Source organism: Hippoglossus stenolepis, chromosome 1, assembly GCF_022539355.2.
Source record: "Hippoglossus stenolepis isolate QCI-W04-F060 chromosome 1, HSTE1.2, whole genome shotgun sequence".
NCBI classification, from domain to species: domain Eukaryota; kingdom Metazoa; phylum Chordata; class Actinopteri; order Pleuronectiformes; family Pleuronectidae; genus Hippoglossus; species Hippoglossus stenolepis.
Window position 1 is genome coordinate 19741152 of NC_061483.1, and position 27243 is coordinate 19768394.

General features: G+C 42.4%; 1 protein-coding gene across 2 annotated transcripts in view; it reads left to right on the top strand.

Annotated features, from left to right (window-relative positions):
* The first annotated feature begins 2515 nt into the window (after window positions 1-2515).
* LOC118113156 (MAM domain-containing glycosylphosphatidylinositol anchor protein 1) overlaps window positions 2516-27243 on the top strand; it is a 175484-nt gene continuing 150756 nt past the window's right edge. For both annotated transcript variants that reach the window (XM_035162589.2, XM_035162598.2), the window contains exons 1-2: window positions 2516-3057; window positions 4240-4329. In XM_035162589.2, the coding sequence (XP_035018480.1) occupies window positions 4263-4329 (67 nt within the window). In that variant the 5' untranslated portion in view covers window positions 2516-3057; window positions 4240-4262. The remainder of the gene's footprint in view (window positions 3058-4239; window positions 4330-27243) is intronic.

Consider the following 27243-nt stretch of genomic DNA (forward strand, 5'->3'; position numbering starts at 1 on the left):
ACAGGTAGACACAGCTCGTTTAGGTGATGACGACAGGAAGTACGTATGTCATATAAAAGTCTTTAGTCAGCACCCTACTTTACAATGTGAAACTGAAACTAACTGGATCAAATGTAAACAATGTAACCTACATGTTCCTGTGTCAGCAGAACGAATCGCTCTGTGCAGAAGGCATTCAGAGAAGAGAAGCACTTTGAAGTTTCGCATCAGAGGCTTCAGCTGCTGCAGATTAGACAGATCGACCTTTGACTGGAGAGGTGGTAGTTCCCTATACCGGTTAGCTCTGCAGCTATAGTAACACATAATCTGCTCTGCATCAACTACTAAGGTGCCATTCAGCAACTGCGAAACACTGTCTTGTTGTTAGTCATGTTTACTAATTAAGTTGCAGAAAATGAATGTGTTGCAGATAAAACTCAGCTCGACGCTAATGAGGATTAACGTGATGAAATTAAAAAAGGAAACGCACAAATCACAGGTCACTGAATTCCTATATTTATTATCAGTAAAATAGAAACAAGATAAAAGCGATGACAAATTATTATAAATAAATTAAAGGTAGAGAAAGTCTTCAAATACAGATTCGAGAGTGAGGAATAATACGTCCATGCTCATGGTCTCCTCCACATCGCTTCACTGTGAGTTCAGATAACGGCAGATAAATGGTCTGTGGGACACTAATGTCACATTATGTGCGGAGATCAGGCCGTAAACAACTGCATGATATGCAATATGAACTTTCTAACACATCCATTATCCTGAAACTGCCGGATCCACCCAGTCAGAGCTTGAAACAGACCACAGCAAACATTAACCAGATTTTCATCTGCAATTAATCCTCAAGGTTAAAATATGGATTTAAGTCTTTGTCACACAGAAATATTATTAAGGAGAACTAGTCATGCAGTAAATGAGTTTGGGGGGGAAAAGTTAAATTGAACAGTTTCATATCTGTCTGTTTTCAAGGTCTCTGTGGTATAATATAATTACAATACATTTACATTTCTAATTCTCATGACTACACTGAATGCTGTGTTCATACTGTAGTTGTTTACTGTTTTCTTTTCTTCTACATCTTGTTCTTATCATCCACCCCCCGACTAAACCACCAGAACATAAACAGGCATTTTGTTCTAAGCTGACATGGATAAATAAATGAACAAATCATCAAATAAATGAACATGTTATTTCAGTTCAAAATCTTTAGCATATGGGAAATAGGACAAATAGCATAGGACTGCAGCTCTGTATAAATAAAGGCAGAGAAACGGACGATTCCTTTTCCCAGTGACCGATTGCTCGCTCTACTCTGATAAGCAGCCTGTTTGATATTTTAAGTGTCTGTTTCATTCTGTCCAGCTGCACACAGAGCCCCCGCTCTGTGATAAAGCAGCAGCCCTCTCTGTGGACAGGCCGGGAATACAAGGGCTCTTTACACACGACTCTGATTTCAGACCCCCTTCACGGCGGACGCACACACACACACACACACACACACACACACACACACACACACACACACACACACACACACACACACACACCTTGTACTCCTACTTTAGTGCACACATTCATTGGCGTAATGCATTCCCTAGCTCCTTACCCTAACCTCAACCATCACACATGCATCGGCTAGAGGTAGATTGGGTTGTCCACTTACCAGAATGTCGGTGGTTCGATCCCCGGCTCTTCCAATTGCACGTATTGAGATGTGTGATAAAGTAAGTGCTGCACAAAGATGAATGTGTGTGTGAAAAACAAAAAAAGTGCACACACAGGTGCATCTTGATAGTGGTGATGAGCTGAAACACGCCCCCATGTGGCCACATTGAGAAATGCAAAATCCCACGTCAAACGAGTGGAGAAGGGAGAGTGAGGAGTGTGCCGGTGTAAGTCCAGAGTGTGGGCTCGAAATGTGTGTGTGTGTGTGTGTGTGTGTCAGAGAACTGGGGGGTTGTTGAGCTGTCAGTTTATTCTTGCTGTCATAAATAATTGGTCCAGACAGGGGCGGGGTGGTGCTGTTAAGGGGCCTCTCCATTAGGCCACAAACTTTCTTAGCACCTTTCACTCTCTAATTGGCACCGACGAATGTGTGGTGGCACCGCAGCTGGCAACCTCCATCAAACGGTCGCCACCAGAAAAAGAAACACTATAAAAAAAACCATCCTTCCATCCCCCTGCTCTTATAATAAAATGCATCTTGTGTGTGTGGAGCCCAAAAGGCTTGAAAACCTGTTTTGGAGTGAATGAGAGAACAGGAGGGGGGAAAGAAAGAGAGAGAATGAGAGGAGGAGGAGAGCAACGCTGTTCTTTTGACAACCTGTTCAGTGCGGAGCTGTGAAGCTTGAGCGCATCTATGTGTAGAGTCCTCTGTCCTCCCTCTCTCTCTCTCTCTCTCTCTCTCTCTCTCTCTCTCTCTCTCTCTCTCTCCATCCCTCCATCCCTCCCCCCCTCCTCTTCACAGACAGGGGCGGTCGTTCTCAGTCTGCGCACATATTCCACTTGGCCAGCATCTCCTGGAGTCCACAGACACAGCGCTGATTGACCGAGCGGAGCAGGAGCTCATCCTCAGAGCGCATGATTGTGTTAGAGGGGCTTCACTGGACTGTCAGAGTAAAAACCCCACTCCAACCACGCCTTTAAGAGTAAATAATCCACATCAGAGGAGACTGGCTCTTACAGGATATTGCCCAACTAGCCCTGCTTGAGTTTTTTTTCGCGCAGGGAAAGTGGTTTGTATTTATTTTTGGGCGAGAGGGGACTCGCGCCGTGGCCGCCAGTCTGTGCGTAAAAATAATACAAAAAAAAGTTTAACGCACGGAGGAGATTATTTGAGGAGACTCCAAACCCGATCACCACTCCCCGGGAATTGTAAAGCTCGCACCGGACGCTCACCGGAGGAGGATATATAACTTTTATAAGACATTGTGTGGAGAGACTGGGAGATTCGGGCTGGTGGAGCGGGAGAGCGGAGGAATCCTCTTCGCTGCAGCCGGGGAGGAGTGCACGCAGCGCCGGGTAGCAGGCTGACCCAAAGGACGGCACCTCGGAGAGAAGGTAGACGCGGACGGCATCAGATGCCTGCACAGAGACTATGTTCTTTATTTTCTCAGCCTTATATTCTCGCTTGTGTGCGTATTTTAGAAGGAAATGTGCGTTTGAGCTCATCCAAAAAATGTAGAATTTTACTCATATATCCAAGTTAACCCATCCTTGCTGTAATCAGTATTCTTCATACTCAAATTGTGGGTTCACGCACTCTTTCGTTTGCACCAGCTATAGCCTACCCTATGCTTTTTTTTAATTTAAAGCAGACAATAAAACGTTGTACATGCCAGTGCAAGCAAGTGTCATGCAGGCACGTCCTGACACTAATGCATGTATTAACTCACATCCTATAATGAAACTTTGATCACGGTATAATGCAACCTGTCAGTGCAGCCGACTCAGAGCCATCATACAAATATCAAGGCCAGATGTCAGAGGAAATCCTCATGTTCGCTCAGAGGAGTCCCACAGAAGACGGTCCATTAGCCCCCGGCTCCAGCTGCTTTTCATCCTTTTATTCTTCTTCACGTTTTACCAAAGGCAGAGAATTCTCAGAAGACGATCTCACTTTTTTTGTTGAACAACAAAAGCAACAAACAAAACAGTGTATTCCTTTAGAATAGAACTCGACCCATCACCTTGCAGCCACTGCAGGGACACGGTAGGAATAATTGTATTGATCTGCAGGAAAGTCAGTCTGCGTGTGTGTGGGTGTCTGAGGTCCAAAGTGCATGACCCCCCACTTGTAGCTGATCCTCTGTGGATGTGTTTCCTCCCCCCACGTCCTCTCCACATCTGCCTACCTGCGTGTTCCAGAAGTGAAACAGCGGGCAATCCTGTCAATCTCCAATCCTCATTACGCACAGGCGTCCTAGCTGCGCGTAAACTCCTTATAATCCACGATATGTGATTGAATTACGCGCCCCTTTAGATTGAATGAAACGATGTAGGTAAGGGCTGTGTGGCCGGCTGGGGCCAAATTGCTCTGTGATATTATTTTCACGGGCTTAAGGGTCTTGCAGGAGACTTGGCCGAACACGAGAACACAATTGAAAGTGTCTCCACTTCCTCCTCGATAACAATCACTCAGCTGTCGCCTCTTGTTTGTCACATGCATTTTGCAGGGTCGTCCCCCTGTGTGCCTCCGCTCTCTTCTCACCTCCCCCCCCTCTCCTCTCCTCTCTCCTTTAGGTTATGACGGAGCTGAGCTGAACATGGAGCTTTTCTGGATTTTGTTATTTTCTAGTGTCTCTCCTCTCGCCTGGGGCCAAGGAGTTTACGGTAGGAACGTGATATTTACAAATGTATTCCCATGAATGTATCAATGCACGCTTTATTAGCGCAGGCTGACTGAGCCCCTGTTGCAGCAGGATGTTAATTAGCTCAATTATTAGTCCATAACCTTAATTAAAGGGCTTTCTCTGCACCGCACATTGTCCGCCTCATGACTCACTATTAGGAGGCAGTATTATAATAATAATAACTGGCATTTAAACAACTGCAAGAAATAGCTTCAGGGAGATCGGCAGCAAATGAACCTGAAAGAGAGATATTAGTTCTTAGATGTCACAGGAGGCTGCTGGGAAAACTACCAGCTGTGAAGTGGAGGGGGGAAACCCTGCTCTGGTAAATTCCACTTTAAGGCTGATATGAATCTTGATGGTGAAATCCACATTAGAGGTTATACGGTATAGATTAGGGCTCAGTAACACAAAATGTGATGGAACGTTTACACTTGAAGGTTTATGGTTATTATTGGATGGAGGGAGGATGAGACTCTCTGAGACCCTGGCTCCTCTTGTGACGGGCTAAACAGGACAGTCACACTGTGCTTTTGAGGATGAAGCGGAGACTCGTCCCCTCTTAAGGGCTGTCTCACTGTACTACAAAAGGCTCAGTTTCTTCAGCCACAGGCGCCCGGCCAGATATGCACCCCCCCCCTTCCCCCTGTCCCTTCGGGCAAGGCAAACACACAAACCGAACTGTCAGCTCTGATACCTCTGATTCTGACGTTTGAAGGCATGTGGCAGCCATTGCAAACAAGGTCTGTTTAGTCATAGCAGCATAGAGTGCTGTTGTCATAAGCAATCCCACAGTCTGCCGTCACACCCAGCCTGAGATTTCTTGTCATTCTCCGAAGCATGCAGGCCCGAGTACAAGTCTTTGCTGCCTAATCGGGCTTGTACCGCTGTGAATCTTCACACTGGTGCTGACCTGTCAGTGTTAAATTATCCCACAGGAACTGCTCATACATCTTACACTGTTTAAATGATAAGATCAATCTGCTTTAAACAATGGTCTGTGGACAGTGACAGTGTTTTTTGCTTCTATCTTTTTCTGCTGTCGTTCTAGCGTTTCATAAAAAATCAAACATGGCCTTACAATGAACAAGACTTACTGGGGTTAGCTGTCATTGTTTGTTTCCAGTAGGTGTATGCCCATACCTAATTTGACAAAGCAAGGATTTACCATTAATGGGTTTTAATACTGTCTTTAGCTCCAACGTATTATATGTATGTGTTAGATATAGATCAGATATAGTTTAGACATATGTTAGATAAAGTATTTAGAATATACAAGTAACTTTCAGTGGTCACCTTTGTTCAGCGCGTCTTAGTTCTTTCAAACAGTCGCCTCCTCATCGAGTGACTTTTCTGATCTAGTTCCGCCGTACAGCAGAAGGCTCACATCTCCACTCTGCCCTTGTGCATTCATGTCCCCATTTATATTTTTCATAACAAGTGTATGAAACAGTTTTGGCTTCTCTGCAGGGTGATATGCTGATTACCAAAAAGAGTGTGTGCATGTGTGCCTCATGGGATCTGTCACAAATATGCACTGGGTCGAAGCAGACAGTTACACAGGCGGCGCCAGTCATGGAGGCTACAAGGATATTTGTTGTATTTTGTGGGGGGGATAGTTTTTCTCCCCTGTGTTTTCTTATGTGCAACAGCCACCTTTCGATCTCTGCTGAGGGAGCAGAAGTCCCCAAACTTTGTGGGAGTCGTACTGGCCGGCGTTCACAGGCCCCACACTCCCAGGTGGACCGTGTGGTGGTGCTCAGCTGTGCCTACCTGTGTGACAACGGTTTCATCTCTGCGAATCATTCTCGCTGAAAAAGAGTCATTCAGAAAGAACAAATCGTTGCACAATCGTAGTAAACAACAAGGGTGAGGTTGATCGGAGAGAGAGAGAGAGAGAGCCCATGAGTTAAGGATGCTTGCTCGCTTGCTGTGTATGCAGATATGCATAAAATGGTTTCCCCTCACTTTGGAATTGTTTAGCACTTCCCGTGGCAGACAGATGCGACTCCGTCCATCGGGAGCTGAACGGTGAAAGCGTGCCTGATTGATGTCAGCGCTTTGGATGGCTTGTGAGGTTCATTTATTGTAGCCTTCTCTGGGGTGTGTTTGGATGCGTGTGTGTGAGTGTGTGTGCGTTTCCGTCAGCTCACGCCTGTGAGTCTGTCCGTGCAGGTGTTTGAGCTCGTGTAAGTGAGTTTGAGTTCATGTGCCAAAATGCATGCACGAGTGTGAAGCGAGTGTGTGGGTGCGCTCGCATGGAACGGTGCATGTTTGTGCGGCGAACACGCGTTTCTTCCCACTGCAACAGTTTGCTGGGTCAGCAGGGACTTGTGGATCAGTCAGTGTTTCTCCTGCAGCAGTGTCATATTGATTGTGCATCTGTGAATTTTGATTGGCTGTCAAAGAGCGTGTAACACCTGTCCTTCAAACGGCAATTGGACAGAGAGGTGCACCGAGCTCGGAAGGGCTAAACAGGAAAATACAACAGCTGTACGCTATGTGTGTTTGCCACAGCAATCTCTGCAAAGCAGGTTGTTTAGTAAAGTCCTCTCCTCTCCTCCACTATGTTTTTTTTTAGGGGATAAGCTTTTTACATGCATCTCCACACAGTGAATTCAAACATCCCTGCCTGCTTATATAAATTTCATTTAATCTGGATATACTGTAATCCTAAACTTTGCAAACATGATGTGGCATTCACACGCACCGATTCTCAACATTCTTAAGGATTAGGAGGGAAATTTCACGACGGTCTCACAGGACGTGACTCATCATCTGAAATGTACCAGTGTCTCTTCAACTTTGTGTCGGTGTGCGTCACATCACACTCAGCAGAGTTCACAGGGACACCAAATTATTGATTGCTTGACAAAGTCACACAGAACCATTTGCTGGTGCTGTAGATGGAATCTGAGCCGCGTTAGCCTGCAATATGATGCGTCATTATGTGCTTGTTAACAGGAAATTTAATGAACTGAAATCAATGATTTAGCTTCAGGTTTTTTTTTCCTTCTATATTAGGTTTGAGCATTTAGTCGAGGCCTTGCCACTGGCCACAGAACAAAGCACTAGATGCAGAAAGTGAAAAAAGTTAATATGCCTAAATTGCACAGAAATTCAACATCACTTTGAAGATGTTGCCCAAGGAAGAATGAAAGGCCTGGGATGCATTACAAGTTTTTTATTTTCAATCTGTGTCTGTGTGTGTGGGTGTGTGTAGTCGTACGGCCAACATCGTTTTAATGTGGAGCTTCACTCGCTGCAGTACATTAGCCCACCACGGCACATGTGTTGAAAGGAGCTGACCTAGAAAAGAGATCACTCCAGGTTTACCCGGCCAGGCCATTGGCCTCCCCACTGACTTCCACTCCCTCCTCTCCCCACATCAGCACTTTTTGTTTGTTTGTGTCTCTTCTATGTCTCTTGGTGCTGAGTTTATTTTGGATGCTGAATATTGCCCTTTTCTAATAAGCATCCATAATTTATTGTCGGCTGTGAGCGAACGGAGGAGAAGATGAGGCGAGATGGTGATAGGAGGAGACGAAAGCATTAACACTGGAGATAATGACAACCTTTTACCTCCCACTCTCCGACACCTGCTCGCCCCCTCCCACTCTTTATTCCTCATTACGGGGGCTCACATTTGGCCCCATAAGGAAGACAGGTCCTCGTAATGTGAGTGTGTTAACAGATTAAGGTCCCCACAGCACGAGTAATACATACACACACACACACACACACACATACTTTACTGATTACACACCTCCACATTAATCTGATCAGTAATGTCAGTGATTGTTGCGTGACCTTTCTCTCTTTATTATGTTTGATTAAAGTCCTTGAAAGTTAATTAGCTGTGCTCAAACAGTTTGTCCAAATGTCCAGATGAAAAGAGATTGATAGATAAAGAGATAAATGAATAGATAGAAAGAGGATAGAGGTTTGAGGGGTGTAGACTGTACAGGAGCTTTTCTTTGCTCAGACAGGAGTTACTGGCAGAGGTGGAGAGCTGATGGATGTTGGCAGGTGTCTTCGTTGTTTGTGATGTGCATCAGATTCTCCTTCACTCACCACAATAAACAATTTAAAGTAGACACTTAGAATACTTGAACTATTAGAATCAAACGGTGCGTCTGCTCGCTCCCCTTCCACTTCTACTCTCCTCCTCTTTGTCTCCCCGTCCCTCCCTCTCTTTGTATCTGTCTCCACTCATCTCAGTCAGTCTCTCTGATTCCATCCCTCCTGCTAAAAATTTTAGTGCACACGGTGCTTTAATTATCTCCTCGTGCTCTCATTTTTTATCTCGCGCTACTAGGTCCTTTGTGAAGCCGGGTAGGCCCTGCTGCCTTAATATTGAAAGGGCTTTAAGAACCTTCGCATCCACGATATAGTAACGCAGCTGTCTTGTTTTGATGCTCTCTCCTCTCCTCTCCTCTCCTCTCCTCTCCTCTCCTCTCCTCCCTCTCCCCTCATCTCCTCTTCAGTTTCACATTTTTTTCTGTAAGGCTGACTGGATATTAAAGCCTGACAACGTTTCCATTAACCTGCAGGTCAGCTACAGAGCCATAGGCGTATGGCCGAAGTGATATGTTGACTGTGGTTTACACTAGCCTTGCTACCTAGGGGTAAAGGATAAGAGCACTAAGACAACGTCTTGGGAGGTCTGATTTATCTCCCTGCCTCCCACCAGTTACTCTCTGAGCCCGGGGTGGGTCAGCAGGTAGGGGTGGGCAGTCTGGCACACTGGGGCCTCCAGTGAGCTGATATAGTAATATATCTCCTTAGAAAGTGGTAGTCTTCAAGAGATGTGTATTTATGTGTTTACACTGAGGTGTAAGCTGTGTTCCTGCCTCTCACCAGGTAATATATTGCCAGTGGGGGGCTCCTCCCTCTAGGTGTGTTACCCGAGATGTTTTTTTAGTAGAACAGACAGCTATACCATAAAGATGGACGATGCGTCTCCACTTTATCCAACCATTCAGAAATGAAGCCAAAGTATGCTGGATACGAAGACGGACACCTTGAGCATTTGGAGCCATATCTGCACAGTAGTTTTTATAGCATAACAGAATAACCAGAAAATCAACATGATAATTTTTTTAAATATACTTTCACTTTAGTTTGGTCCATGTCCCACCCATTAACACTGGAGATGAGGGGTGTATAACCTGTACTGCAGCCGGCCACCAGGTGGAGATCGAGCTGCTTTGGTTTCACTTTGAGGGTGGGGTGTCATGTCTTTAGATACAGTCTATGGGCTATACTCAAGTTAATAATAATGTGTGCTGTATAAGTTGTAATTTAAAAAATGATTTGTAAATTCAAAAAACGCACTTTTCCGCTTTCTTACGCAGCGTCAGATGTTTGCAGTAAGCACTTAATTAGCTTAGCATAACATCAACAGTGGAAATGGAGGGAAATCACTACCCTCATTAACATGGCAAATCTCATTTACTCAAACTGTACAGAAATAGAAGTTAAAAAAAAAAGTAAATTGAGAGAGTTTATTTTACAGCTGTTGCCTGGCAACTGCTTCCAGCCAAGAAATAGTCCAGCACATATCCCCATGCATGTAAAAAAAAACGTTATATCCGTACGTTACAGTTTACGCATGTATGTATTTATTGTACAGATATAAGAATGGTTTTGTTAATCAAACTCTCATTAAGTGTGATTTCTTAAATGTCAAATATTAATTTACCTTATCAACTTTATTGAAACTATTAACAGAATTGTTATTATTGTGAAGCTAATCCGTCAACCTATACTAATCCTCACTTTGAAAGAAGTTAAATCAGTTTCCTCCGTATTTATCATGCATAAATTAATTAATTAAGATTGACAGACGAGTACAATTTTACAATCATCATTTCTCAAAAAAACTTTGATATATATATATATATATATTTTTTTTTAAATAGGCTCCAGTATCATGTATCTATGCTGAAGTGCTGATGGAATATCATCATGTTACCGTCCTTCACCTCTTTGTCTGTCCTTGTGTTTCACTCACTCTCTCCCAGTTTGATGATGTTCTTGTTCATGCAGATTTCATCCACGCATGGTCACACATGCCGGCCCACGCACAAATTTGCACGTGCACATACATGCATGTGCACAGACACCTCTCACTGTATCTACCTTAAGCTGAACTCTTAGATCGTTACCTCACTCTCACCCACTCTCATGTTTCTGACAGTGTGTAATAACATGGGGGCCCACACACACACACACACACACACACACACACCTCTTTGGATGAGAGTGGTCCAGAGCGTAACAGGACAACGTGGCTGCCCTGTGGGTAAGAAACACTGTCAGGGAAACTTCACTTTTCTCCTCTGTAGCCCAGTCACTCAGTTAGACGTTATCAAGCACCTCTTGGCTCCACTTCAGGAGGGAATATTCTCATTTGTGTGTCTGTGTTTGTGCCTCTGTGTGCAATTTGGGGAATTCAAAGGAGCTTAATATTTAATACACAGTAGTAGAGGCTAGAACTACAGAGCTGCTGAAGTGGAGGTGTATTTTGTGGTGTCTGGTTTTGTTATTGCTGCCGTGCACGGGGCTTGATTCTGGCGTATGGAGAGTTAAGGAATAAGGGCTATAGTGTGTGCGTTTGCATGTACGCAGGAAGGAGGGAACATTTGGCGTCTAACTTATTCATGAAGGCGACAGGACGGTTGTGAACAGCGGTGAGAACATGGCTTACATCAGAGACCGTCTGCCTCCCCCTGCACTTCTCTCACACTGTCACTCTTCCTCTCCGCTTCCCTCTGTTTCATCCTCCCTTCCTTTGTCTAAAGCTCTCAATTCTTCCTTTGGCTTCATTCCTTTCATTCAATTTCAATATTTTTGAGCATAGATTCTTCAACTACGTCTAATCTATGTGGTTATAGCATCCTTAGAATCAGTCCAGTTCCAGGACTTTTTCTTTGTAGAGAAATGAGACAGCTTCAGTCAATAGAAGTGCAGGTTATGTGTTCGTTATCTGGCTTTTTTTGTTACTGGGACATTTTGAAGTTGGAACTTTTGAAATGTTCCACATGGCTTTAGAAATTCCAACCCCGCTTATTATAAGATGTCTACAAAATGATTATTTGCAAGGTGAACCTTAATTGGTTTCCAAACCAATGTGGATGTTACAGAATCGTCCTCATATGTCGCCTACATGTTTCACTTAGAGTGAAGGTGAGCCCAGATGAATTTGGAAAGAGCCTTCCAGTGTCTCTCCACGGACACGATTTTGTACAGTGAATGTAGAGTTTGAACATTTTTCATCAACCCAGCAGATCATTGTAAAATCACCTTAAGCTTGTCCAATTTAAAAGTGTACTCCTTCAAAATAAGAGTAGACTGAAGAAAACAGAGTTGACTGAAAGTGAGAAAACAAGTTAAAAGAAACAACCATGTCTCATCTTAACACGTATTTAAGACGTGCACGTTTTCATCATATATGTTTTCTTCAAACAAAAATAAGGCAACCGTAAAACATGCTTGCTGGAAACTCATGCTGATTTAACTTTGAATAAACAGGTGAGCAGCTCTGTAGCAGCAGCAGCTGGGACTCATCAACGTAGGTGACGTTGTCAATCATGGTGTCAGCGCTATGTCGCAGCAGGACTCCTCAGCAGTGGCAGGTGGGACTCATCAACGTATGTGACGACAACAGCAGCAACAACTGATTCTCCAGTTCAGGGAGTTGAGCTTCACTGAACTTTGAATAAACAGGTGAACAGCTGCTTGTGCAGCAGCAGCTTCAGCGTTCTGCAGACCGAGTCCAGCAGCATGTGTTCACTCGCTGTGGCTCAACAAACTGCAGGTCGCTTTGACAGTTTCACAAAGACAGCAGCAACTAGCATTTCCAACAGACATGCTTAGAACAGGCACTGCACTAGTTTTTGTAGCTCATCATTCAAGTCAGAGGAACTCACCTTCTGAAGTGAAGTGAATTTATTTATGTTAAGTTACTGGCAGAATATTAGTTGTTGCAACGTAATTCCTGTGTGATGTTTTGCAGGGCGCATTTCTAAACAGTGTAAAAAACAAACCTTATTTCCATTGATGTTTGTCCGACTTTTGAGTTAGTGCTGCTCAACAAGCATTCACTTTTTGTATCAGCGCACGTTGCCTTTATTTAGGTGTAAATCTCTACAGGAGGTTTTGGAATATTTGCAATATTGTTGACTCATACTAAACAAATGGTGGGGTGTGTGCAAAGAGCCATGCATGTGGGAAGCTGATCACGCTGCCTGTCGCTGCCTTAGGCACAGACATATATTGATCTGTCACTCTATAGAAAACCATGCACATAGCCACTGACTGCCTGGGAAAACCTTTTCATACAGAGAAGCTCTGACACAAAGAGATGCAGGAAGCCACACACGCACATACACACATTTTGTGAGGCTGCTCCTCCCACATTTGCTCTGCCGTTCCCTGTAGTGTGCGCTGAAAACCCTCAAACAACAACAAAACAACCGCAGCTACTGGAGTTGGTCATGTCCAACTAAACTTTCTGACAGCAGGAAGGGATCAACACTGGAAATCTATCTCCTGCTCCGACACACGTCTGGCCTCAATAATTCAGCGATGCGTGCCGCTTGGAGAGATCTCGCCCTCTTCCACTCTCTATCTCTCGCTCACTCCCTCTCAGATTTGCTCTTTCTCAATGGCAGATCGCCCCCTCCCTCTCCCTCCCTCCCTACTCATGACGGTTGTAGGAAAAAAAATTGCTGGTACTTTTCACATTTGAAATTTTAGCTCATCGGCCTCACACGTTTCCCGTCTTTCTCCGTGCATCCCAGCCGGCTCAGAGGAGTTGGGGGTATAATCTGTCGGATATGTTGAAATGTCCCCGCGTTGTCAGCGTAGCAATTTACCTGCCACCGGCTCGGCATCCTGATCCCTCTCCTTCCCCTTCCTCCCCTCCTCCCCCATTCTGTCTTTACCCATCTACAAAACTTTTACCTGTCAGAAAAGATGTCCCTGTCATCTTCCTCTCTTCCCTTCTCCTCTCGTCTCTCTGATCCTCTTTCTTCCTTCCCAGCCATCCATAAAGCCATCCTTAACACGTCAAGTAAAATGTACCCATTCTCAATTTTACATCCTCGTTCCACCCAAATTCACTTCCTTAATCCAAACCTTCTCAGCCGATGCATCCCTTTATCTCTCCCCCATCACTTTTTTCCTCCTTGTTTACCCTCTCCCTCTTTCCTCACCATCCCTCCTTTTCTTTATATCCAGCACATTTCTCCTCCAAAGCCCTGTCATCTTCTCGCTATCATCCGCCAATTCAGTGGCAAGCATCCACCCACCCTCTCCACTTACTGCATATATAGGACATAGCGCGCACACTGTCATTAAAACCTGCAGGCTGGCTTTGGGAAGCAGGAGTTGAGGGCTCACACTGCGGAGCAAAGAGATGTGCGGCCTATAGCAGCAACCTCGGGAAAATGAGGCCAGAGGGAAAGGTGCATCATGAGAGAACGGTGGTTTGATTTGGGTGAAAGTAGGTTAAACAAAACAGGAGGCTGATTACTTTAAATGTGAAGTAAATGAAATTCTTGTTCTATTAGTTGAAGACAAGTGGAGTTGAAACCCTGGCATGAATTTGTTAGTCACAGAAAAATAAGGATAAAATCGCAGCAGTGCTGACATGCTGCCTAATTCTCACAGAGCTTTTTGTTTTGACTGACATCCTCCCACTGTCCCTTTTAACAAGCTCAAACAGTGAATGGATAAAGTTATTTATTTAACCCTATTACAACAAGTTTTTTCAGTCATTCATTTCACTTGAAGTGGCTGAGGATTATTTATCATTTGAATTATTTATTCATTGCCATAGCAATTTCTTTTTGACACCTCTGCATACTTCCTAACTAGCCTCCATGCTGCAGTCTCAGCTCATGGTGTTACGACTGACTCAAGTTTGTGAGTCAGTGCAGTCTGTGCGTTGTGTTGTAGCTGATTTCATGAGAAATCAGCTACAATTCTGTTTATTTCAACATCTCCCACATTCCCACATTGTGTGTGTGTGTGTGTGTGTGTGTGTGTGTGTGTGTGTGTGTGTGTGTTTCCTGGAAGTCCTCACTTGGAATGTGTGTGCGTAGGCAAAATGTTCTTTTGGCTAGAAAAGGATACAAGTGGGAATTGGCCATTTCACTTACTGGTTCTGTTAAATATTAGCCCTCTCAACCAAAACACTTATCTGGAGGCCAGGTCCAGAGCTATCATAGTACACCCCTTGTGATGAGCACCACATTTTCATCTTTAAATTACATAACACATCTCTCCCTAACAAGTTTATTGGAGTTTGATCAGACACCAAAATAGGCAGTATTGCTTCATCGCCTTCGATTGATAGCCGAACTGGAGCTGTCATTGGAATCATCTGTCTCTGTCCCGAGAATCCTACTGTCTTTACAAATTTATTAGACATGGAAAGGTGTGTGGCATATTTAGGACTTACGCATGTGTAAGTAGCTCCAGTATCAACCATCATCAATGTTGGTTTATTTGTTTTCCAGAACCTCAATCATGGGTTCTTTATCAGTTATTAAAGGAAGCTGACCCCCCCTTTTAGGATTCTCCAGGCGGCCCTGGTGTCCATGGTTATTCACGGATTGACTGGGCCTGATTATGCACGTTGAGCAGGCTGACCCCCATATCCCTGCTGTCTCCGATTAGGGGCAGGCAACGGATGTGATGGACAGGCTTGGCGTATGTGTCCAGGGTCGCCACATCCCCAACAGACTCCCGGAGGACCGCGCCCCATTGGTCATCTCCCTTGGCTTTTTCTCTTTGATATTGAAGGTTGCATTCTCGATGCTGGAGCCTGCTGTGGTTTTGGCTGTTGGTTATAGACATTAGCAATGGGTGGTGCTTGGGAAGGTGGGGCTTTAAGTGTGGGAGAGGAGCACTAGCCTGAGTAGCAAATGCTTGCCCTTGTGGCTTGAGGTCAACGACAGGAGCTTTGAGTTTTTCTCTCATTTTTGTTAGCCAACTCATTCAGTTGCAGTAGAGAGACTTCTGTCTGTGTGTCTCGCTCCTTCTCTCTCAGCCTCAGTTCATCTCAGAGATACACATGGTCCCGTCTGCCTGTGAGTTCATCATTCAAGTATTTCCACTCATGCGCAGAATAGCCTCCATTTTTGGCACCCCCACGACTTTGGCCCATAGAGCTTTGATGTCACCAAGCGCCAAGATTTTTCCCAACTGTCTCCTCCTCAAATGCTTTTATCCACTTACTAGCCCCTTCATGGAGGTCAGGCAGTCTGGAGATCAGCCCCCCAAGGTCAAGTGTTTGCCCTGATTTCTTCCTGGCAAACAACATTTTGAGACCTCAGCCTCTAATTGAGCTATCATCTCCTGAACCTTGTTACGTTCCTTGTCCTGTTTCTCAAGTTCCTCATCTCCGTCTACCTGTTGTGGGTGTTGATGCAACCAGTATAATTCTCTCCTCTTTCCCATTCCCCTCTTTTTTTTATTTTTATTTTGAATTTTAGGATTCCTTGTTCTTTTTCTCTTTTTTGTTGTCTCTTTTTGCTCTTATCTTTTGGTTTATAGTCTTTTCTTCCGAGTTCCATATCCTCACACATACTCACATCAAATGCACCCCCCTTCGGCCAGGCTGGGTTTAACCCTTGAGTTTGCTTCTCCCATTTTCCAGACCTTTTTTCTATGTCTCTTTTCTTTGCTGGATATTCTTTGTTTATGGTGATCTGCGCAACAAAGTAGTTTTCTGAACAAAAGATATCAGAACCAATCTAATCATTAGATTCCAAGCAAAAGTTATCACAGCCAATCTATACAAGCATTCGCAAACTTTGACGAAATTTAAAGCAGCATATGATGTTACAAATCAACAAACTCAGAACAGCATCAAGTGTTACAGTTCAGCAAAAACTCTTGAACAAACCACACTGCACTGTTTAAGAATCAATGTAAACGCTGTTGCTGATGCAACCAGGAGAAGATCAGGACAACCACAATAATATTTCAGTCCTGTACAAATTAGATCCTCTATATCCAAATGCATGAATGCAAATATTAGTTTCAAACTCAATCACTCTGATGCCTTCAGCTGAGTGATGATGTTATTCCACTTTTCTCCAGGCATCCTTCATTTGAGGAGGAGGTGCTGTCAGACAGACAGAGCAGCCGTGATGTAAGACAGCATTTTACAATTTGAATTGATGTAAAGAAAAGTCTAGGTTACATAATTGTATACATGTGAAACTTGACATTATAACATCTCTTTTTTTTCATCACCTTACCACTGAAGTAGAGCTGATGACATCTCATTGAATTTTGACATTAAGTTAAATGACTTGGATCAAGCTCACGAAAGAAGGGAAAAGGGACGAGCAGCGAGAGAGAGAGAGAGAGAGAGAGAGAGAGAGAGAGAGAGAGAGAGAGAGAGAGCGTCACACCCTGAGTGACATTGAAAATGGCAGAGCAGCTAAAGGAAGAAAGGCTTCCCTTTGCCAGACTGACAAGTGGCTGACAAAATAAGAAAGAACCAGAGGGAACAAGTCAGCAGGAGAGAGCCAAAGAAAATGGGAGTGAGAGTGGAACCTAAACTCAAATTTGTTTTAGCCCCAGCTCCTATTTGGCAAGTTTAGTTTCGGACATTTTATATTTAACAAGATAACCTCAACCACCTCACACAGACCCACAAAAATGTTCCATTTTGGAAATGTTGTCAATGGAATAAATCTGTTTTTAAGCCTTTTCTGTAACTTTGGCAACAGCTAGCTATTTTTATTACAGATAAATCCTATCACAATTTCCCCATGGCCCAAGAAGACTTCTTCAGATGTGTGGTTCCACCAACAGTCCAAAACAAAAAGACTTTACTTTAACAGCAAATTATGGGATTATTTTTGACAATTTACTGAAACAATTGATAAATTATCATTATTGTCATTGATTAACTGTTAATCAACCACACAGACCAATTCAACATTTGTGAATTCATCATTTAGCTATCCGAAGTTTTCTAAGGAGCTGCTCTACAGGCCAGGGTTGATCAACATCATGTATTGACCAATGGGTAAACACAGCAGAAGAGCTAAACAGTTAGGCCAACTGCAGTTTTGATTTGAGTTGTATTAGTGTTTTTTTCCTGAAACCCCAGTACTCTGGTCTCATGCTGTCGGTCACAGGATGCAGCAGGTTCCATTGATAAGTGTTGACTCACTTTCTTCAGCTCGTATCAGACTCTCACCGTCTTCATCCCCCATGTTTCCTCTCTCTTCTTGGGGAGTCTTTCTCAATATTATTCCCTGATGAGATGACATCCCTCTCCTCCCTTCTATCATCCTTCTGTTCCTCACCTCTTTGAAAACACTCACACAAGACCACAGGTGAATACCGACGTGCAGACGAGGCTATTTCCCCCTTTTTTCCACTCCCTCTTTGTTTTTCTGCATCATGATTACCCACAACAGGCCTTTCTCCTCTCCTGTATTTTTTTCTTTTCTGCTTTCATTCTATCTTTCTATTCAAAGTCTTCATCCATTTCGAGTTCATTCTTCATGCTTCCTTGTTTTTAATCTTTCTTCCTCGCCCTCTCTATTCTCGCCTACAGCGCCCTGCAATGCAAACACAACCTGTTCTGAGGGGAAGTGAATTATTGAAGCCACTGCTGCCAGTCCCTCCGTGCAGCAGTGGGCTGCAGAGGAAGGAAGCAGGGAGCGGAGGGATGAATGAGGGGAGGATGAAAGAAATGGAGAGAATAGATTTGTAAGGAGAAAGGCAGGATGGGGTTCGGGGTGCAAAGATGCTGAGAAATGTAATTGTGTTTACACCCTCTATACGCTCTGTGGAACCGTGTTCGAGAGAATGAAGTAAAACTGTCGGCGGAAACATTATGGTATACGAGACATTAGCAAATTGCTTCAGGGAAACGTAAAAGTGCTCATCATACAGGCCCAAATAAATACGGTATATCTAGAGACTTGAAAACATCATGGAGAAGGTTTTATTACACATACAACAGTTTTTTTCTGACACTCTTTTTCTGCCAGTGCCCTGTCCTTCTCTCTGTAGCTCTCTGTCCTCTGCACCTCTATCAGTCTCTCACCCCATGTCCTCAAACAATGCCTGAAGAGCACATTTTTTCTTCAGTGCATCATCTGCAAACTTGAAATATATTCAATAAAAATAAAGAAAATGAAAATTCAGTTTAAACCTCTGTTCTCTTGCCCATGCACCATTTGAACCTCAATTCATTGTTAGTTTCCTTGATAAATAATTTGATAATTAAAAGATTTTTTGTAATTCAAAAACACGCAGATGTTTTTTTTCTGCCCTCAGCAGTGTCTGCAGGTTTTCACTTCAAGCTCCATCTGGCCAACAACCTTCACCAGCCAACTAAAGCAGCCTGTATTAAGCCTGAGACGCAAAACAAAGGGGAAAATCATTTTATAAAATGATAAAATATATCAATATGTTTTTGATAATGAAGCTTTTATTAATAATATGAGGTTAGTTAGGTTAAGGGCTTATTCATACATGTGGTGTGATTATGGCAAGTCTCCCTTTCTGCTGTAGCCCACGTTATCAAGAAGGCATTAACATCAACAATGGTTGGGGTGAACCACAGAGTGAAGATGTGCATGCAGCTCATCTGTGTTCATTAGTTCTCTCTTTATGTAGACTGGATAAATGTACAGTGACATGAGAGAGATGGATACAAAATTAATTTTCTTAACATTGAAATAGATGGTGTTGCTTCAGCTCACGAATTTACTCCATATTACAGCCTGATTTCACTGCATATGATGCCCCTCATTGTGGAGCATTACAGTCAAGACAACGCATATTCTGTTCAATGGAAGCTACAGGTGTCATATCTATTATTGACACCGTCCTCAGGAACAACGCATTCAAATGAGAGTTGACTACAACAAATGTGCTGGAAGCTGTGGAGGGTTTTTATAAACTCAGCCTGGATAGAGAATACAGGAGTTTACATGGTGCAGGTACTTTAAAAGAGAACTTCAAAATAAAGGGCTATTTTAGAGCCATTTATAAAGCCCAGTCTCTGACATCGTATTGCATTTGATGAACATGCTGGAGATGAAGAGAAGTTGTCCAAAATACATCCACATTTTTCTCTCACTATAGATTCACTGGCATATTATTCATATATGTAACAAATATATATAAATGTGTGTTATAGATAAAATATGATGTATTTAAAAAGCAAGATACAATAATTTGATTAGTATACATTTTATTTTTGAACTTAAGACAAAACAATTTGCATGCTCACATTTGTGTTACTAACATTACTTCACCCATTATAGATATGGACGTGATATAATTGGTAACCGGGGGATTTCATGCACTTTCATCTTCTCTTAACATGGCTACTTCTCTAATTGCTGCTTTTTGTTTTGGTAGCGAAGGCTTTGAATCGATGCCCAAGAAAATATGTTTTTTATTGGAGCCAAATTTAATTGAAAACTGTTGATGCAATATGAATGTGCCTCACCCGGGTGCCGGCTCCCTGCCAGAGTGCTTTGCTCGATTTTAGAGCAGATACTACTCCGTCAGATGTTTGTGAGCATCCAGGGAGGAAAATATCTTATGATGGAAGAGAGGTGACGGGGGAGTATATATATACTTGTGGCAGTAGACTGCACCGGTTAACGTGCAGTAACTAACTTTGTTGTGAGGGGCAAATGAGCCCAGCTGTCATCGTTTATCTGTAGGACGCTGCAATGGTTATTTCTCATTACCTCTGCCGTGGAGGTTATGTTTCCACCCTTGTCCACAATTTGTTTGATGTTTTTTCTTGTTTGTTTGTTGCAAGATTTCACGAAAACAACTTAACGGACAGGGGTAGATTTTTCCCTTTCTTTAAGATTGGGAGGCGTTTTTCAACAGTTCAACATCATGGATCGTGATGAAAGAAATCACGCACATTTAGTGAGCTGATATCTATGTGTATCTATGAGTGTGTGAAAATTTGACTGAATGTCAGGGGACTGTTGATGGAGGTATGTGCTCTACTGCGGGCCACTCTAGTTACAAGCTAACCCGCTGTGGTCCGTGCATTCTGCACACATCCCTCATGCTTTAGACTCAGTTTTTGCTGTTATGAACAGATGTTGTACACAAATATAAATAGTATAAACACCTGGCAGGGTCAGACAGACACTGGAAGACATGAGCGGAACCCACATGTTCTAACAACAATGAACAGAGCAGGAACATATTTCTGAGCAAACAACAACAACAAGCTGGTTAGTTTACACTTTGAATCCCTCACGCTGGCTTCATGTATTTTATATAAACACAAGACTTCAACTGATCCAATTAGCCTTAACTGAAGCACTCATTTAATTTACACATTCACAAGGCGCCCACATTTACATACACAAACAGAGAAGACATTCACTACAGTGTCAGTGATCTACTGGCTACGCTAGGGAAAAAAATCCAGCACATAGACGGCACCATTACACAGCCAGTCTACCTTTACATTTCCTGTTAATGTCATTTAAGAAACACCATGAAACCAATGAGAGAGTTGTGTTTTTTGTTGTTTCAGAAAGGTGTGAAGTTGTAAAGGGCAGTGAGTGAACGTAGACGGTCGTTTCCTTTTGTGCAGTGATTTGCTTTATGAGCCAGAACGTCTCCGTACACACACTGCTCCCATTCAATAATCACTGACCCAACACGTGTACAACATGACAAGAGAGGAAAACCAGAGCAACAAATCACGACAAAGAGATTCATCATGTTCTGTGATCGTTGGGTTTTTGTCCTTTAAAGTAAAAATATTTGTTTATGTCTAGACTGATCTCATACATGAGCTCTCTTGAATATATTTGACAGACATTCATTGAAGCAACAAATAATTTTAATCCTGAGTTAACATCAATTTTTAGCTTTTGTCTTTGAACTTGTTTTTTTTATTTATTTATATTTTAAGTCCTTTATTAAAAGAGCTAGACGTGGTAGAATGTATTTTTTTAATGTATGAGTCATTTTTGTTATTAGTAAATCCCCTTTCATGTATCTCTCTGAGAAACTCATTATAAGTGACCTTCTTATTTATGGTCTGCAGTTTCTGTCCATGTCCAACTGCCTGAAACAACACTATTTGAAGGGTGGCTGTAACTTCAAGCCAAACACACTTACAGAGAGATCAATATTGAACAATCTTATCAGATTATTATTACTATGCCAATCATAGATAAGTCAGGGACTTTGGTGTGTTTGATGCTCCGCTGCTCTTTATCACACCTGTTGTGTATCTGGTCCTCTGTAAGGGAAGCCAGTTAAAAAATACATATTTGTGTAAATGTGTGTGCACATTCAAATGTTTATGTTTCACCCCTTTCTCCATCTCTTTGACCGGTCTGCTGCTGTTTCTACATTGGCAGAGGTGTCTCACACAAGCACATTAACAGATGAATGCAAAAAATGCAAAAGCCACAAAAGAACTAAGCCACACAGTGAAAACACAATCACGACGGAAGTGAGTGACACTAGATGTTGACGATGAAACGAGCAGAGTTACTTTCTGCTGTCAATTTTATTTATCTTTCAAGCCTGTGGGTGCTTGTAATTTGATGCTTGTCTATATGAGATGTTACAGAACAGATGTTTTCCCTTTTTGAATGCTCTAAGCACCTGAACCATTACACCTCAAATGGACAAGCATCAAATTTTTAAGCGCTGACTAACTTTTTAAAGTTTTCACAAATGACGGTTCACTTGACCCATGTACCTATGACTTGACCACGGAAACAAACTCTGCTTGTTTCTGTTGTGTGGCTTTTGCTTTTGGGTTGTGGTGTTTGTAGTTGTGTTGTGGCTTTGCTATCGGGTTGTGGTGTTAGTAGTTGTGTTGTGGCTTTGCTTTCGTATCAGGGGTTTTGCTCTTTTGTTGTGGCTTTTGCAGTTGGGTTGTCACTTTTGCATTTTTAGTTCTGTTATAGCACTCGTATGAGACGTCTCGGCCATGGTATGTTTCTATCTCACTGTTTCATCACCTCATCTGAGCTATAACCAATGTGCAGATACATTGCATCACTGGTTAATATCTGATCTTGTATTAATGAACCCTGTCATATACACAGCTGCATACTGTGCATAAACAAAAACACACAGGGGAATAAATACATGTTTACCCTCCGTCGGCATTAGGCAATTATTTCTTCTGATCTGTCACACGTCAACATAAATGTCTTGTGATCAATATGGTTGTTTCTTTGATCATGTAAATAGGAACATGATTGGTCCAACACCAAAGTAGCTGGAAACTGAGGATGGAAACACAACCAAAATCAAAATGAATTCTCTGTAAACTCTGATGAACTTAAATTTCAACTCCACTTACAGCTGAAAAGTACATTTGGACTAATGACAGAAAACAATGCATTAGTTGTGGTGGGAGTGTAGTTTGAGGCTTTAACATCAGGAGAATTACAAAGGTCACACAACACATTTTACATTTCTTACAGCAGGAACAATCGTTTGAAATAAAGAGCAGAATAATGAGCAGTGATGAAAAACAAAAACAACACAAAAAAATAACCTCTGTGGCAGAGAGCAGGAGACAAACATGTCTGGTAGTGTATTCTTCTGACAAAAAAGTCTCAAACTGTTGGTCAAATGTCTTGGAGGTTGGATTTTCTCTCTGACTGTCTTCTCACGCTGCTCAGAGCAGAACTGGGACGGATGTACCAACCACCGGGGAGGTGTAACTATGTCGTTACACAGGGGAACTGGTCACAGAGCAGCCATTATCAGAAGCTGCATGAGATGACAAGGTCAGTTAGAGATGTGCTGTCTCCTTGGCTGACTGTCTTAAACACACAACACTTCAAGGAAGGTTTTAAAGGAGGTGCTTTTAAATAGGACACGTTTTCAATCATCTCTTTCCCCCCTGGTGACTCAAAGCTAACCATGGACAGAATTTAGTTAATTATTGTTCTGTTATCTAATTATTATCATGATCAGTTTTCATCTTTTGTTTCTATAAACATTATATTAAAAAAAAATTCTAATTCTGACCAAGTCTTTGCGCAGGAAAACCCTTGAAACCATTTATGAAAATCTTGGTTTTCACAATAAAAGCATTTCATGAACAAAAGTTATTTAGAATTTCTATTTGACAAATACTTAAAAGTATTCACTCAAAAACCACAAATCACATTTCCTTTTTCTAGTTTTTTAGTTGTAAAGCAGTTGACCCTGTATGGTCGATAAAAGATGCCTTTGCAACAGACCGCTCTTGCGTTTTTACTTTTTTAATTCTGTTTATCCTTCTGACTTCCACACATCGAACAGATATTTTTCCTCAAGATCCATGAATTATTTTCAAGGAAAACTGTGAAAATGTAAAATTTGCTTCTGTGACCTGTACCACATCCTTCCACCAAGGTTCGTGGAAATTGTGTGTAATCTTGTTTATAAACAAACAAATAAACCAACCAACAGACAAACGAACTGCGGTGAAAACATAACCTCCTTGGTGGAGGTGAAAACACACAATTAATGGGTCAAAAGGTGATTAAATCATTTCCTATTAGGGGAGTTTGCCTTTATGTTGTATCCAGCGGCCCATCATGTTACGCTCTCTCACCTCGCCTTCACCCGGATGTCATGTTTCCATCACGTTGACCGATGCCACAGCGGATTAAAAGCTGAGTCTAAGAGTCATTTGACCTGGGAGTGAATGCTGATTGTGTCCATTCCCTCTGCAGACAAAGAAAGGTGATCCTGTTTTTTTTGACCAGAGGAAAAGAGGCTAAAGACACAGTAATTATCTGTTCTTCTTTTTGGAGCATGTGGTATTTGGCAGTAAGGGTATCAGAGGGCTGAGGTATGAATGCAGTGTAATCCTGCTGCTTTCTGAGTGATCCTGATGAAGGGCTACAAAGGGCAATAGCTGCCTCTCTTTCCCACTCAGATACAGAAGTGTGTGACAGTTGCCACTTTCCGAGCCTCACTTTGATTGCTATAGGTCTGGACATCCTCTGAGATGAGGCTGTGATTCAGAACATGACGCAACCAAGACACTGCTGCTGATCCTCCAGATGGGGGGAGGTATATCAAATTATGGGCTGGGGTTAGGAATAGGTTTCAGTAAAGGTGAGGTGAGGTCAGGGGTGAGGAATGTAGAGAAATCTGTGAGGTAATTTTACGTATAGAGCTTTGAGAATGAAGGAGGGTCAATTAAATGCTCCAATGTGTTTAGTTTTTAAATGTCAAAAACACACACACAGACACACAGACACACACACACACACACACACACACACACACACACATTTACCATCTTAGCACAGGACTCATCCCATAAACTGAATATTAGATCACCTGCTGATGCTCTAGCAGCAGCATAGAAAGAAAATTTAGAGCGAGGGTCCATCAGCCATATTGACTAAGAGGATCACACAGTTACAACACACACGCTTACTGCACACACAGGGAGGCACACACACATTATTGAATGGGAGCAGGCGGTGTTCTGTGGCCTGCTGTGGTCGTAATAGCCTCATTATTCATTGGTGTGCTCCGCGTACACACTGAGCAAAGCCAAAATGAGTAAAACCAGAACCTATTATACACATGTGCACAAACACTTATGTAGAAACACACACACACACACACACACACACACATGCACACAGCCGTGTTTCCATCATTCCAGAGGATGTTATATTTCCCTTACGTCAACCATAATCACTACTCTCTTACCCTCAACCCTAGCCTTAACCCCTTAATCTTACCCTTACCTGTACCCTTAACATTATCCTTGCCCTTGACCCGAACCTGAATCTTAACCTTACCTTTATCTTTACCCTGAGCCATAGCCTTAACATTAACCTGAACCATACCCGCAACCTTACCTTTACCCTTACCCTTAACCTTACATTTAGTCTTAGCCCTACCCTTACCCTAACACTTAGCCTTAACCTAACCCTTGTACTTAAACTTTGCCTTACGCTTAACCTTACACATTATCTTACCTGTAACTGTACCCTAAATTTTAACCTTAACCTTGACCATTATGGGCACAAGCTTATTATCCCCACGATGAAGAGAGGTAGCTTTGATTCATCTCAGTGTGAAAGTCATAAGCTTCGTATGTGTGTGACCTCATATTTACAAGTTGTATTAATTGCCATGGCAACACGGGGCACTCTTACAATGAGTGTTGGTGGCTAGAAGTGAGTGGAGACTGAAAGTGACGTGTTTGATTCAAACAAACGAACTGTATGATATAAGCCTTTTGATGAATCGTCTTTGTAATTTTCTCAACAAACCGATTTCCATTTGAAAAGTCCCACTGAAAACATCTGGAAGTGTTGAATTAAATGTGGAGGCAGAAAGACCAACACTGAATGAACACAACAATGAGTTTTTTCCAGGTATTTTTGCCCTGTGTTGCATTTTATTTTTTGAGACTCGTGTCAGGGGAGAACCCGTCATCTTCCTCTCTTCTCCGAAGATTTTTTTTCTCAGCAGTTGTTGAGCCTCCTTGCAAACATCTCCAAAGCAGCCGTGACTCTTTTATTCTGAAGGGATGAAACCAGACATTTGTTTTGCATCATTGAAAAAAGTTTTTCCTTACTCGGGTTTTAACAGCTTGACATGAAACTATATCATATATTGTTGCTGTCCTGTGAAAACCATGTATCCCCACAACTTTTTATCAAGTGTTTCATTAAGTCACTTGATTAAGATTTTTCCTATATAATACAATGCGTTTTGAAATGGCACAAGGTAGAAAATGATCTGAAGATAGGTGCTATTCATCAGACGGTCAAACTATCAGATCATTCAGCCTCAGTAACTCCTTTTCGAGGGGAAGGCAATCAAACATTTTATGATGTTATAGTAAACCTGCATGAACTGTCGGGAAATTGGACTTTCCACTTTTAAAGACACACTTGTAGACTGTACTCGGAAACTTAACCATCTGTTCCCACTGACTTCCCTATGACATTTTGCAGTAGTTCAATAGTGTCTCACTACTTCATCTTGTGTGGCTGAGAGAGGACAGTCATTATTGGCACAACTGCAACATTGTGCCAATAGGATATGCCAAGGATATTTAAGCATTTGAACACACATCCCAACCAGTAATTTGTCCAGAGATGACAGTCTTAAAAGAAAAAATACTCAGACTAGTTCCTGAATTTGATTAATTTTCTATCACAGTTTTTTTCCACTGTTATTTATGTTAAAATCAAAGTAGGTTGACTTGTTCCGTAGAAAAAGGCTCATTTTGTCACAGTCGCTGAGCCTCTGAGTTGCTCTTGAAGAAACCTGATGGTTTTGCCATTGTTGTCTTGACCTTATTCAGTGTATAGACAGCGGGAGCAGAGCAGCTTAGCTAATTAACACTCCAAATGGGACTTAATCAGATGCCAAGTGTTCTAATAAAAATGAAAGTCACTGGGAAAAAGGCAGCCTCCGCAGGAGGATAGCCGGGGATATGAGAGTGTGTGTGTGTGAGTGTGTGTGACTGTGCGCATGTTTGTGTTTGTGTGAAAAGGATTGAATCCAAAATCAAATTTTCCCAGCAACAGTGAGGTGTGGAAAGTCTCTCTGTCCACAAAGAAAAAGAAAAAACAATACCGGTGTATCTATAGAGAGTTACATGGTGTAGTTAAAGCCACATGATGTCAGACCATTGATTCTGTTGGTTCTCATCACTGAAAACAAGCAGCAGGAAAAGTCCAATAAAACTGTGAATTTCAGGGACTTCTCTCCATGAGTTGTGGACTTAATTTTAAAAGATTCACAGCTGAAAGTCCGGACCAAGATCCCAACCAATGTTTTTGTCTTTGTTGCATTGTTTACATTTAATCTGGTTAATTTTGGTTTCACATTGCAGCTTAGGGAGCACACTATG